Source organism: Mytilus galloprovincialis, chromosome 14, assembly GCF_965363235.1.
Source record: "Mytilus galloprovincialis chromosome 14, xbMytGall1.hap1.1, whole genome shotgun sequence".
In the NCBI taxonomy this organism is placed as follows: Eukaryota; Metazoa; Mollusca; class Bivalvia; order Mytilida; family Mytilidae; genus Mytilus; species Mytilus galloprovincialis.
In genome coordinates, this window is record NC_134851.1 from 22,124,419 (window position 1) to 22,140,077 (window position 15,659).

General features: G+C 30.8%; 1 protein-coding gene across 1 annotated transcript; it reads left to right on the forward strand.

Moving 5' to 3' along the window:
• Positions 1–6,060: 6,060 nt before the first annotated feature.
• On the forward strand, positions 6,061–11,774 carry LOC143059727 (uncharacterized). The gene is made up of 4 exons (XM_076233273.1): positions 6,061–6,211; positions 6,685–6,929; positions 9,376–9,501; positions 11,342–11,774. The coding sequence occupies exons 1-4, from the start codon at positions 6,141–6,143 to the stop codon at positions 11,509–11,511; spliced, it is 612 nt and encodes a 203-aa protein (XP_076089388.1). The 5' UTR covers positions 6,061–6,140; the 3' UTR covers positions 11,512–11,774.
• The last annotated feature ends 3,885 nt before the right edge of the window (positions 11,775–15,659 follow it).

Below are 15,659 nucleotides of genomic sequence, written 5' to 3' on the forward strand. Positions count from 1 at the left end.
CAGCTACTGAACGCTGATTTTGCAGTAGTACAAAGCCGGATTTTCAACCAATAGACAAACCATGCTCGCTTAGAAAAAAATCTCAATCGAACAGATAAAAAAATTCTCAAAACTTCAGTTCACATTTTAATGTTTGATAAAGCAGAACTTTAAAAGTGTGCAGTGAATCTGGTGTTAACAACAGTTATTGTCATAAAAATATATACATCAGACATTATAAAGGCATTTTGAAGATACCAAGAAGTATTTCACAGTTCAATTCATAATGATCACGAAGGGATGGAGATTTCGTGGAAGTTAACATAACATAAAAAGAAATTGATAGTATTTTTTGGCGGAAGACTTCATTCTCAATTGTATTCAATAGTTGTCTACGGGGCGCCGAATGGGACTCTTGTGATTTTGTACGGACAAAAGTGAGTTTTGTTCAACAAAAATGAGTTCAGTTTAACAAAATTTGTAGCATATTACAAATTTAAAATTTTGTCATACAAAATTATCTTTCAGTGGACAAAAGTTACTGTTTACTTTTGTCATGACAAAATTCATTTTTGTAACACAGACTTTACTTTTGTTACCTAATTTGAAAATTGGGCGACAAAAGTCAATTTTGTATGCAAATTTGTTTAGTTTGGATTCTGTTAACTAATTTGCATACAAAATCGACTTTTGTGACACAAAATTGACTTTTGTGAGACAAAATTGACATTTGTGAGACAAAATTGACCTTTGTGAGACAAAATTTACAAAATTCAATTTTGTCAATTTTGTCTCACAAAAGTCAACTTTGTCTCACAAAAGTCAATTTTGTGTAGTTATTTCCATATCAGGTAACAAAAGTCAATTTTGTATGCAAATAAGTTAATATTTGCACACCTTTTTGACAAAATTGACTGTTGAATTTACAAAATTCAATTTTGTCAATTTTGTCTCTCAAATGTCAATTTTGTCTCACAAAAGTCAATTTTGTCTCACAAAAGTCAATTTTGTCTCACAAAAGTCAATTTTGTCGCACAAAAGTCAATTTTGTGTCGGAAAGTCGATTTTGTATGCAAATTAGTTCACAGAATCCAAACTAAACAAATTTGCATACAAAATTTACTTTTGTGAGACAAAATTTACTTTTGTCTGACAAAATTGACTTTTGTCTGACAAAATTGACTTTTGTCTGACAAAATTGACTTTTGTCTCACAAAATTGACTTTTGTCTCACAAAATTGAATTTTGTCTCACAAAAGTCAATTTTGTCTCACAAAAGTCAATTTTGTCTCACAAAAGTCAATTTTGTGTTGTAATTTCAATATCAGGTAACAAAAGTCAATTTTGTATGCAAATAAATTAGTATTTGCATACCTCTTTGACAAAATAGACATTTGTCAAAAATGAATTTTGTCATCACAAAATTGAAGTTCTCATAAAACAAGTCTGTATTACATAGTTTTGTAAGACAAAAATGGTTTTGTTATGACAGAATTGAATTTTGTACAAAACCACAAGAGTCCCATTCGGCGCCCCGTATTGTCGTTTGTTTATGTAGTTCATACAACGTGTTTCTCGTTTCACGTTTTTTATATATTAGATCGTTGGTTTTCCTGTTTGAATGGTTTTACAATAGTAATTTTTGGGGCCCTTTATTGCTTGCTGTTCGGTGTGCCCCGTGTTGAAGGCCGTACCTTGATCTATATTGGTTTACTTTTATAAATTATTACTTGGATGGAGAGTTATCTCATACCACATCTTTCTATATATATTTAAACCTTCTTTGCATTAAATTCTAAAAATTCGTTAATGGTTAAATCCTCAACAACTTTGTTGGAACGAATAAACGTTTTAAATCCAATTTTCGTGGACTTTGATCCACTTTTTACCTTCCACACTGACGAGCCATGTAAGCTGTCGGTATCATGTTGCACCTACCGTACGTAAACTTTCACATTTCAATCTTCTTTTCTGAAATTATTTACATTTTACCAAATTCATACTCTACAGGATTATTATCCTGGTTACTGGTGTTACCGGTAAATTGCACATGATTATTTAAAAAATTCCACAATACTATATTCATTGTGTGTGTCAATTTGTTCAGGCCAAAGAAAACTGCAAAAAACTTCGAATACAAGAGATTTTTTTTAATGTAATGATTATCTGTCGATTTATTCTGATGACATGGACTTGACACCCTGGTGACCCTGCTTTCTTTCATGATTATATTCATATGTACATATATATAATAAATAAACAAACTAAAGGCTGCAACTGGTATTTTTGCATTTTAAAATTATTAACTAGAATATTTGTGCTGAATGGAAACAGTGAGGGTCAAAATCTTGTATTGCTTATAAATGTTGTTGGACCAAGTTTCGTTATCTGATCTGAATTTTCTGAAAAGTGCAAGATAGATAGGCATTGACATTTTTAATGTTTCACTCGGTAAGTTTTGCTCTAACTGCTTGAACTTTTGCGATAAAAACCAAAAACTCGAATACATTTTAACAGACAGTGGTCATACCAGTTTTGTAAAGTGTGTAGATTTGGATTGATTTTTTTTTCTTTTATGGCTTTTAAAAGTTAAATGTAAGTGTATAATTTAAGATATTTCTGCATCTTATATACTTGTTTATACTCAATTGTTTATATGAAGCAAGAAGTTTTTGAATTAAAGGCACATTTAACAAAACAACCGATTTCAGTAGGTGAAAATTCTTCTTGATTTTTTTAATATGCATATATCTGGCTTTAGAATCGATTTATTTTAAGTATATTGAAAGGCTACATGTTAATATAATAATATTAAGAAATCACAGAACTTTACGTACCAAAAATTGAAATAAATGGTTGAAGTGAAATACCTTAGTAACGAGTCATTGCTACAGAGACGGTATGTTTGAGACAAAAAAAAAAAAACTTAAAAAGGTCGTCATATTACCAATATCTAAATAACAGTGTATATCTTAGTCTGGTATTTTTTTCCGTTCACTCTTTTTTTCACTCATTTTCAATTAAAATTAAGACATACTTTATTTTTATTCATTTATTCACTCCCTCTCCCTTAATTCTTTATCAAATATACTTGACGACAAACTTTATTTTGGAATTATAAATTGCAAAACTTTAAAAATATTATTTCTGTTAGTGTTATCTATGTTATCTCGTTTCCATTCTCTGAAAAATTCTAGTCTGCCCTTCCATAAAATGGTGAAAAAAAATAATCGAAATTTGGGGAAAAAAATAGACAACCGTTCAGACATAACTATTTCAAATGCAATGTAAGTACAACTATAGTTAGTGGTACTTTAAAAAAATAAAATTACATTCAATAGTTTGTGGTCGTAGAAAGCACAGGTCATTCATTATCTTACCCTAAAGACAAAACGGGCGAATACGTGAACACGTAAGGAGCTATTATATATGTATGTGTGTATATACTAGTATATTCCTCCGTTATTAATGGAACCCGTCGGGACTACAAGGGTGCAGCGGAATCCATAAACCATAGTTTCGTAATGATTTTTACATCGGATGACCATGAGGACACTCCGGTGTATTGTTGCCACAGACATTTCTATCCACGTGACTTCGTTTTTGAGTGATAACCGAACGCAAAATTACTTTCCTTAAAGTGTCCATCATGCACTTGCACTGCAATATTATAAGAATAGTAGAATAGAATGATACACACATGGATGAAAATTCTATATAAATGTATCTGTTATATTCAAATATCAATATAATATATATAAAACAAATTATGTACCTTATAATTAACCTCACTTTCAGGAATAGGAATGTGATTATGTTTCTGAGAAAAAAGTGTTTGTGACCATCCGAAAGCACTTTCAGTATTCCGATGTTCAGGACATCAGTACTCTGATTCTTAAACTGTAATTATAATATTTTATTGTTTATATCATACAAAAACGACATAACATTTAAATCCTGTTTAAGTTATTCTAGTTATTAATTAATATGTACTTACTTCATCACTGTAGTACTTCGCTTACTTGTATCACTGATATGCATGAAAAGTCAACAATTTATGTATAATCTGCAGTAAAAAGGTTTGGCAGTTACAAAAATGTATACATGATACACGGTATTAGTCAGACTGTCATTTTTAGAAATATACATGAAAATACTTTTACCAGCAATGCATAATTTCTATTTACAGAATAATAAGTAGGATCTATCCATATTTAATAAAGAAATTAAAAGATGTTTTTATAATACATTGCATAAATGTTGTTTCGGTTCTTGGTCTGCTAAACCAGGCGATTTTTATTATATAAAGCAGCTATGGACGTGTAGTCTGGCGTTGTTAGAGAAAAAAAAGCATGAGTGATAAATTGAAAGCACATTTCAACTTCATTGGTTTGAATCAGGTACAAAACAGGGATTTTCAATGTGATTAATTAGAATTATAACACCAAACTTAATAGGCTTAAAATGTAAAAGTATATTACAAACCTCGGATGATATAGATCGTATCACAACTGTATACAGATGCTAAACAAAAAGGGATTTCGCGTGTTTTAAAGTGCTACTGAACATTGAATATCATCATTCACATAAGATAATACACAAAAGGGAAACATGTATTAATAATATGCAGCTTCAAAGATATATACTTATTTTTTGTGTGTTATTCATAAATGGTAAGTGTTTTAATTTAGTTAGACAATACTTCGATTCGGGGCAAAAAGGGGGGAATTTTCTCAGACTTAATATTCAATTTTACCAATTAATTAACAAGCTTTATTATTTGATCGAAGTATTTCGTTTTAATTTGTCGCTCAACACAAATAATGGAAGATATTAAAGTTTCATACATTATATTAGCCACTTCGAATACATATTGCTAGTCAAATGCTAGATAAGTGCTGATAATGCTAATTGCTACTTTTTATTTTATCTTATGCTGTTTATTAGCATATTCAGCCACCATAGCTTTGCTGTGGTTTCTCTTGCTATAGATTTTAGTATTGTTTTTTGTGCTGTTTAATTTTTAAACGCCGGCAGAGTCTGTAATGTTTATACCTGTAACTTTTTTTCTGCCTTTTGCATGCAAAAAAAAAAGTTTCACTCTCAGTCAAAGATTAAGATAATGAATATTTAACGAACGATTATTTCTGAATTTGGTGATGTCTTATAAAGGATAGATAATAGACCAATCTGCTATTTTGTGATGCCTCATCACTTTTCATGTTTAGTTTGTAATTCATTTTAAAAGTTAGGAAAATTGATTAATTATATATACTGTCGCAGGCCGTACGGTGACCGATATTTGTTGATTTCTGTGTCATTTGGTGTCTTGATGAGAGTTGTCTCATTGGCAATCATAACAAATCTGCTTTTTTATATTGACATAAGAACATTACCTTTACATGTGCAGGTATGCTTCTCATGATATATTTTGTTAATTAATATTAGGGATTCGTTAATTTTTAATCAGATATGTTAACGCTAAAAAATAATTTTTTATTCAGTACGAATCAGTAAATATATATATAATTATTGGATATTTATAGCTTATCATCAATGCGTTATTCTCTCATTGAGCCCCAATAAGTAGGAGCAATTTTACAACAAAACAACACTCAACTGTATACAATATACAACGTCTCGTGATATCATTGGGGAAACTGTAAATCTGATACTCTCGCTGAGTACTTAAGAGGACGATGCATTCGAATGCACCATCTGAACCTGGACATTTTGAAATCATTACAGATTGTGAATAATTCTATAACAGAATTTATGGTATACCGGTTAATCATGGATACAACCTGCTAGGTTAAATGAATTAGTTTTTTTTAATATGGTATGTTTGTTTCAAAGTCTTACCCATTTCATGACCTCAGAACGGATGGCACTCATTTTTGTCTCACGAGTCTGTTTCCTGTTTTTTTTACAATTTGTGTCATAAACTTACAAGATTGAGAAAACCAATGAATAATAAGGATAAAAACACATTCCGGCTTTTTACCGAAAGATCAGATTGTTGAATGTTTCATTCTTTTATATTGACGTTTATCATGTATCTCATTTTACTCATACTTACAGAAGTAAGTGGTAGTCTATTGGCATTTACCAATGTTTTCCTAAAACGTAACGAAGCACAGCATTGTTGTCACAAGCATGGAATGACTTTAATGGCGGTAAAGAATGAAAATGAACAAAAGTGGATGGAGGACAAATTTCTTCCAGTTTTAGGGTAGGTTTCATTTTGGACTTAAAGACGTAGAAATTTCTTTTCGGTCTTATACATTCACTTAATACCATTTTAAACGAACATATAATTATTATCTATAACAACAATTAGGCTCTCATCGTATAATGTATTGATACTCTGAATGGGTCAAACTCTGAATGAGCCAACTGCAAAATTCAATATGAAGCTTTATTATCAAATAATAGATTTTTCAATTGTATCTGTATGAGTTTTCAAGATAGTTCTATATCATTAAAAATTGAAAACTAAGGTTCGTTTTCTTGTTTGTTTGCTACATATAATTACGAACAAATTAAGCTCCATGGAGTCGAGGATCAACCGAAAGGGTGGTATTATCAGTTTCTACTACATTAGTGATATCGTTCTGTTATTCCAGATACACAAATCATTTACAACAATTAATAGTATGAGTCCTAGAAAATAACCTTTTATTTGACATTTTCCCTTATTTTTAGTGAATCTGGAACATTTTGGATTGGTGTATTCAGTGATGATTCTACAACAGACATATATGATGCTAGTAAGCACGTATACACGTGGTCAAACTGGGACGAGTCTAGTTTATCGTTAGAGAATAATGGCACCAATGGATCTGTTCAATTTAACTCAACAGTATGTGTAACAGGAGATCTGAGTCAGACCTTAAAGTGGGTGGTAACAAACTGTGACGAGCGTCACCCTTATGTCTGTCAAACCTTTGGTACGTATTCAATATCTTTACCCGGTTAAATATATGTTGACGTTGTTTTTATTGAAAACAGGATTACAATCGGCAGAACATACATTGTTGTACCAATGAAAGGTAAATGTTGAATTGTCATCCTATGCTATCAATAAGATGTTTACAGCCGAGTTGTTGAAATTACACAATTAAAGAAACACATTAAGAATGTACACCTCTGAGGAGCCAAACATTTCTAAAATTAAACATTTTTTCTTCACCTGATCTTTGGGTTTTAATGACTGTAAAAAATCATTGATGAAGACAAAATCATAAGGTGGTGCACTTTTTTTGCTACGACCCTTTGAAAATACCCAATTTTGATGATTTTTCCAATTTTCATCAATTTTTACCTCTTTTTGGCCTATTATCGTGAAAAAAATCACAGTTCCACAATTAAACTATTTTTCATACTTTGAATAAAGATAAAGTGGTCCAATATGAATAAATTTTACTTAAAAAAAACTATAGGTAGTTGTTAATATAAGAAAGTTTTATCATATTTTGTTGCTTTTTTGTGTCAAATTTACAATGCTGTCAAATTTGTGATTTTTCTCAGTTTTAAGAACAAAATGCATATTATATCAACTGTTTTTGTTATAAATGATTGACAAAATACATATCTACGAAATTTGAAAAGACACAAATGATATGAGATGTACATGATTGTTGTATAATCATTTTTTGTACCCCTTACCCATTTTCTAAAGATTTTGGCTAAAAAGACTGACTTGATTGGTCGTAAAATTTGAAAACTGGATTACTCAAAAAGTATTAATTGTAAATACATATTTTTTTCCAAGAGTGATGTTTGATTATGATATTTTCCTCTCGTATCCCATGTTTTGGAAATGATTCTAGAACGAGATTTTAACGAGACTGAAACGTCAGAAGAATACATCCTCAACAGACCTTTAAATTATAATAACATTGTGAAAGTTAAACCTGTTTGAGGTTAGCATCCTTCCGCATTTTAAAGTCGAATGTTTACGTCCAATGTAACATTGTCACAGTTATTGTTATAGTTCAATTTTCAAAAATAAATCTAAGCTTATTATATTTTCACAAAGCTATGAAGTACGGGTAGCAATATTGAGCCGAATCTTGATATTTAAAGTATTTTAATAAGAAATGCGATAGTTCTCTATAATTACGATTTAACAGTATAAGCATTAATGTCGCCATGCAAATAATTCAATGATAACATGTAATTAAGTCAGGATTATGACGATCGCCCGACAGTAATCACGGTATATTCAGGTGAATATCAACTTATTGACATGCTGTTTGATAATAGTTGTGTATGTTGAAATCATAGGACATTAACTTAATGTACATAAAATTGTTAAGCATCCTTATAATTTGCTGTTTTTCGATGCATGACTTCATTACTCGCGTGGAACTGAATTACTCGGGTCATCATGGCCTTTAAACAAATCAATCAAATTGCAATCACCACACATTGAAACAGATTGTATTACATTCTATCGAACGTATTAATTGTCAAACGTAAAACACGTTAGTATTGATACGTATCGCATTAACACATTACGTGTTATCCTTTATAGGATTAATGATTATTTAAATTAGGTTAGAATTGTTAAAATGAGTACATCAGGCGTACAAATTGACAAACCCTAAACATGAAAAAGCCATAGCTATGGTCAAGTATGAACTAAGTACATATGCCAGGGTCTCGATTTATAATATCCGTAAAATATATTTTATGTGAATACACGAATATAAGCGGTGGTTAACATATGGAATTTGTCTATGAATCATTCCGGACGAGAAACCCTTTACTGAAGAGGTATATTGATAATTGATCAATTCCTTATATTTCTTGTTATAAATTTACCTGATTGCATAATAGCAGACAATCGACATCAATATTAATTATTTCTAGCGTTGTGAAACTTGATCAAAATACCAATTAGGTCTATCTGATTGCATTTTTTAAATTAAACAAAAACAAAACAGCTATAGTCAATTATATATAAATAAAGGCAACAGTAGTATACAACTGTTCGAAAGTCATAAATCGATTGAGAGAAAACAAATCCGGGTTTCTTAAACTGAGGAAAACACATTAAATATAAGAAGAAAACAAGGAAACAACAGAAACACTTAGGTGCAACAAAAACCAAACGACAATGCAACACACACAGAAACGAACAAGGATAATAATTGCCATATACTGTGGATTCATTTATTTTCGTGGGTATTAGTTTTCGTGGATTGCTGACATCATGCATTTTTCCTAGATTTTTATTTCGTGGTTTTGCCAATCTCTGAATACAAATCTTATTGAAAATATGTTATTCGTTGAACATTTTAATTCGTGGTTCATCTCTACCCACGAAACCCACGAAAATTAGTATTCAACAAATTATAATGAATTCACTGTAAACCGTATTTTATTTAGACGAAGCTGTAACAGAAGCTGTTGATGTGGGACACCACAATCACGTGTCCTGTCCGGAAGTACTTAAATACAGATCTTCAAATTTATCAAGAGGTGGCAATGTAAAAAGGAATGGTTCTGTTTATTGTAAGCAATTAGTTATTAGAAGACTTACATTTTAGATAAAACATAATACAACTTAAAATTACACTTGTGATCTTGAATCAGAATATGACAAGCATGTCATCTTTGCATTTAGTGAGATATTGTAACATGTGTAAATGTGTCTTTTTGTCTTCCAACAAGACGACGGTATGTATTGATTTACCACCGAATTTTTGATAAAAGATACACTCTGAAAACATGTAACTGTTCCATTAGCTTTTAAAACATACATCTAAGAAAAAAAAAACGTTTTTCTATTCATGCCAACATTTTGACGATTGACTGTAAAATTGTATCACCAATGGTAGCGTAGGTTAAATATTATACAAACACATTACGTATTATAAAACCAGTAAGAAATTACAAGCGTTTATCAATTTACCACCAGTGGGAACCTAGCATTCAAATATTTTCTTGGTATGAATTATATTGTTACATCTAACAGAATAATGAAGGTAATATAATATAAAGGGGATGCAATAGATACCAGAGGGACATTCACACTTATGAGTAAAAAAATAAACCGACAACGCCATGGCTAAAAAAGGAACAAACAAACAGACAAACAGTAATACATAACACGTAAAATAGAAAAATAAAGACCCAGCAACACGAACCCTACCTACAACTTGGGTGTTCTCGGATGCTTCGGAAAAGTAAGCAGATACTTTTCCACATGTAGCACCCGTCGTTTTGCTCAAATTTGTACAAACCCGGTAACAAGTCTAATCCGGTAGGTCACATTCATTAAAACGGACCGAGATTGTAGTTACAACATCAAGAACAAATCCACTACCATCTGTGAAATAAATATTACAAAACGGTCAACCAACTCGTGATGGCGTTCGTAAAATCTCCGAAAGGATGATTTCAATTTCACCATTTAGAACATTTGGTTTAATAGTCTCCATATGAGCAGCCTTTCTCTATCGAGGAAATCATTATCGAAAATACAAACCCTGGAATATCGTATCAATAGGGGATGCATGTACTTCGTATGTTGGATGGAATGTTGCTACATAAAAATAAAAATGAAAATTTCACAATTGGAAACTGTAATCATTTCTGTTGTCGTAACATTTTAGTTTTCAACTGACACTTACTGTCAAGTAATAGACGTAAGTCAAGATATGAGGCAGACTTTAATGTACATGTATATGCTGTCTTGTGAATTTCAATTTGCTTGGATAGATTCGTAATAGTTACCAAATTTGAAATAACATAGTGATAAAGTATCATCAAGTAGAGTTTAAAGATATTGCTTATTTCTTTTTTTCTTCCCACGAAGTTCCTGTATGAAGTAAGCCTGTTTTTTAAAGGCCTCAGAATTTATGTGAATGTCAGTTAGATCATGAAAGTACATTTACCCATGTAAAACATAAAATCAAGCGTAGTAAAAACAGTTTGCAATCGAACGTATACTTAATGATTGGACTTTACTGAATTAGACCATGTATGTATTCCAAAAAATGTAACCTCCAATTTATTATGGTCTTACATGTTAAAACAATCTGTATTTATTTATGCCTGGTTATTCTGTGGAAACTTTTGAATTTTTGAAGTACTAAGGCTTATCTACCTCAGGAATAGATGACCTTAGCTGTATTTGACAAAACTGTTAGGAATTTTGGTCCTCAATGCTCTTCAATCGTACTTTATTTTGCTTTTTTTTTAAAACTTTTTTTGGATTCGAGCGACACTGATGAGTCTTTTTTTGGATTCGAGCGTCACTGATGAGTCTTTTGTAGACGAAAAGCGCGTCTGGAGAATATGCACATTTTAATCCTGGTATCTATGATGAGTTTATTTATACCTTTTTCAGCTGGAACGAATGGGATGTTTACAAAGGATGACAAAGTCTACGCTCTGACACAACGATTAGACGCACAGGAAGTGACGTCATTCCAAGACTGTATTGTTTTATGTACAACCCATGCTCAATGTAATGAAGTTATAGTGGTCAGCGAACAAATTTGTATTCTTTACACTTAAAAATATATTATATTTTTGAAAACACTAGATGTCTTTTCAGAAAAGGGATAAACCCATATACATTTACGCCTTTTACATACAAATGTACTAAGAACAAAAGCAAACATGCATTAGTCAATATATGTGTTATTTGCTATTCGTAATTAGTTCGAGCAACTATACAGCGTTTGTTTAAGCTTTTGGATTCCAAAAATGTTGCCCTAAGCTTAACTAGAGACATTAAAGGCGCATATCTGGTGTACTTAAATTTATTTTCTATTTTTCTGGGAACGTTAAGATGAATGGCACCAAGTGATATTTTTATAATCACAATTTTGTATATGTTTTCAATGAGGTCTTGAATAGAACGAACATATACTCTATAGTTAAAAAGATATAATTAATTGCTTGATATTTTAATTTCATGTGGAAAAAAGGCTTTGCATTTTACAAAGAACATCTTTGCATTCTTACACCTTGCTATCACAGCATTAATAATCAATCATTTAAGTTTCACTATGTTTACATGAGTTATCCTTCTTTTCATATCGAATATTTTAAGAACATTAACGAGAGTAAAAGAATCAACAAAACATCTTGCTCTACTTCATCATTGATGGTTAATTTTAAAGAAAGTCTCGTATCTTCCCGATTTTTTTACAGAATAAAAACTGAAAAAATAGGCTACACGTTGAGTTATAAATTTGAAAACAAAAACGAAAGGATAGCAAAACCAAAATAGATACTAACCATGCATCTGATAAGTTCTATATTATTTGTTTTATTGCCTAAAGAATCGGTGATAAGCTCAAGATGTGGATCATTAATGCAAGGTCTTTATATATAAAGGCTTACTACAATATTAATTATAAACATGATAAAGTTATGGAAACATTAGCCGACAACAAACCCATTTTATCGAACCGTAGGGCATTGTTGTCCTTGATCGCAAGTTTGCTAATGCGAAAAATTGATATTTTGTATACTGTTCATGTATATTATAAAATATTTTTTTCTTTGAAATTGACAACTTTTTGTTTTGTTTTTCGTTGTTAGTAAGCAGCTGACTTCAAATGCATTGACTTTGCTTATTTCTGTATATTTTTATTTTTACTTCAAATAAACAAACAATAATAAATAAAATAACAATGTGTCTGTTTTCAAAAAGTTCATTATATTTTGCCATTTAAATTTCTTCCTTGATTTATATCTTTTGAGCTCTGAAACGATAAAAAATGTTTCCTTGTCTAAAAGTTGAATGCACTATTATCAATTCATTAACTGTACCTGCGCATCACATTCAAGAATTCTAAATGCTGACTTCTTGATTAAAGCATTGAGTTTTAAGGAATGAACGGTGTTTTTAAAATAAAGGTGTCAATATCAAGAAAACCTTATGTACACACGACATGAGATGTCATTTTTTGTTTTAAAGCAATGCATGCGTTATCAGTTTATTTTTGATCTATGAATTTGACTGTCCCTCAGGTATCTTTTGTCCCTCTTTAAAGATTCAACAATCTAATACAACACAAAATAATAATTGTAAGCACAGTTCGTCAAACACAATTAGTAGATTTTGTTCTTCCGTATGTCCTGCTTCAGGTTAAAGTTTTTTGACGAGGTAGTTTTTTATGAAGTTTCATCAACTTGAAACTCAGTACACATGTTCCCTATGATATGATCACTTATTATATTCCAAATTACAGTTGTTAACCCAATTTCACGGTCCACTGAACAGAGAAAATAATAGTGAGGATGGGGCATCAATATGCACACATTCCTGTTACTGTGATGTTTTAAAAAAAGCTCGTGATTATTATGAAGTAAATTTTTCGTTTACAACTCTATAAACATAATGCATGGTAAAAATACTTGCATGCATACTTGGACCTCTAGGTATGAGACAAAATACAAATATCAAACTTGAAAGTGTTTGCTTACTTAAGATATGTTTTATGGTAGAACACAACTGCCCAGTGGACCAAATATATGTCCGCAAAATAATATATTTTTTGAGAGCAGTTTCAAAATGAAAGTTAAAATAAGCATATTTTTATGTTGTTTTTTACGTTTATGATAAATATATATGGAAGTGTTTAACGACCTTGACTGGCTTTTCAGCCCTCGCACGGTCGGTCTTTATGATAAAGAAGATTTAAAAATTATATCGGAAAAAGTAACATCGAAAAAATACGAAACTACCATGAAAATCCAAAACGGAAATTCCCTAACTAAATGACAAAACCAAAAGAGCAAACACACCAAACGAATGGATAACAACTGTCATATTCCTGACTTGGTACATACATTTTCTTATGTAGAAAATGATGGATTAAACCTGGTTTTATAGCTCAACCTCTCACCAGTAATAAATTCTACTAGATAAATGAAAAAATAACTTTTCTTGTTTTATCTAGTGTTCCATGTTGATTTAAGGCTATAAAAAGTCCACAGGATTTTGTTTTATTAAACAAGTAATCTTCTAGATTGGTAACAAGCTGGATACATTGGAGTACATGATATAGTTCTTTTTAATTGATGACACCAAATACCTGTACGCAAAAAAAAAACCCAACAAAAATGTCAATCTATTCTTGGTGTTCATTATCAAAACCAATTGCAAAATATTGAACCTAAAACAATTGTAAACTCCATTGCAACTCAAGAACAACACCTCAAATCTCCCAAACATGTGTCGTGTACCTCAACGTTAATTTTGACGAAAAGTTTGTCAAATACTTCTTTCAAAACTGTGCAAAAGAGAGGCAATATTTTTCAAAACCATATTTAAACCCATGAGTTTAAGTCGACGACGCCTTTACCAAAAATAGAACGTTTTGACATAAAACATTGAACAAAACACAAAAGTAAGATAATCCCACTAAAAAATGTCTCGTAAGCTATCCCATTGAAGTATTTAATAGATTATTCTGTATTACAATTTATATAGTTGATTTGTTGTTTTATTATTTTGCAAAAAATGCTCTTTTAGTGAATTTGTCTATCAAATATAAAGTCGATGTTTCCCGTTGAAAGAGTCATTTATTTTTTTTGTAATTTTGTGGAATCTACAAAAGTTATTTCTGTTGAGTCTAATTTCAGGATATTAGTTGCTACAGGCAAAGCATAAAGGTTCTAAAAATACATTGACAATTTAATTCTTATCGATTTAACGGCTTAAGGAAATAACCTTTCCATCAAAATAGTATTTTCACGACTGCTAGATTGAAATGTTACTCTTTAATGACACAATTCTAATTAGCAAAATCAACTATTATCCCAATAACAAGTATTACATATGTCTCTTAAATTTGTTATAAGTATTACTTGGAGACAATAACTGACAACTCAATGACAAGCAGCTTCGTTGTAGGTGTAATTACACTGGAGTAGGTATTGAATTTAAAACAGAACATGACACCTAGGGAACATGCGTCAAAAATCGTATTAAGACATAGAGAAAAATTCTTAATTATTTATTAACTTTAAGCTTAGATGCAAGATGGTTTTTGCGTATCAGCAACATATTTGGAGACAGTTGGTCTACAACTAAATCTTATATTATCATTGGAACTCCGTAATCCATAATTACATTTACATATGTCAGTGTTACATAATAAATCTAGTACCGAAAACATTTTAGTGCTGATGCTTATATTCATTACTGTATATGAAATATATATTGCAATTTATTTTGGTACAGTATCCATATTCAAAGTATTTGTTTAAGTACTATTAAATTTTGTCTCCGAACAACTTTCAGCAGCACTTATCTTGAGTGATAAAATAAGTCAGTTCTGAGTGTTTCATTTACTCCATACATTTAAATTATCAAGGATATGAGAACCATGATAAAACCTTCCAAGTCGAAAACAATTCAATCATAAAACACTACAGTGTAATCGTCTATTTTCTATTCCTACACTTAATTAATTCCATAACTTTACTCTTCTCCAAATAAGAAGTGTATCTTTGATACCTATTTACACCACTGGGTCGATACCACTGCTGGTGGACGTTTCGTCCCCGAGGGTATCACCAACCCAGTAGTTTACACTTCGGTGTTGACATGAATATCAGTAATGTGGTCATTTGTATGAACTTCCTATTTAAAAAAACTTTAAAATTTTCAAAAAACTAAGGATTTTCTTATTTCAGGAATAGAT

What these genes read in the sequence shown, in the direction of transcription:
- LOC143059727 (XM_076233273.1), top strand. Translation starts at nt 6,141, where the DNA reads ATGACTTTAATGGCGGTAAAGAATGAAAATGAACAAAAGTGGATGGAG. An exon ending in TTATGTCTGTCAAACCTTTG is followed by an intron (nt 6,930 to 9,375) that starts GTACGTATTCAA and finishes TATTTTATTTAG; the next exon opens with ACGAAGCTGTAACAGAAGCT. An exon ending in AAGGAATGGTTCTGTTTATT is followed by an intron (nt 9,502 to 11,341) that starts GTAAGCAATTAG and finishes TACCTTTTTCAG; the next exon opens with CTGGAACGAATGGGATGTTT.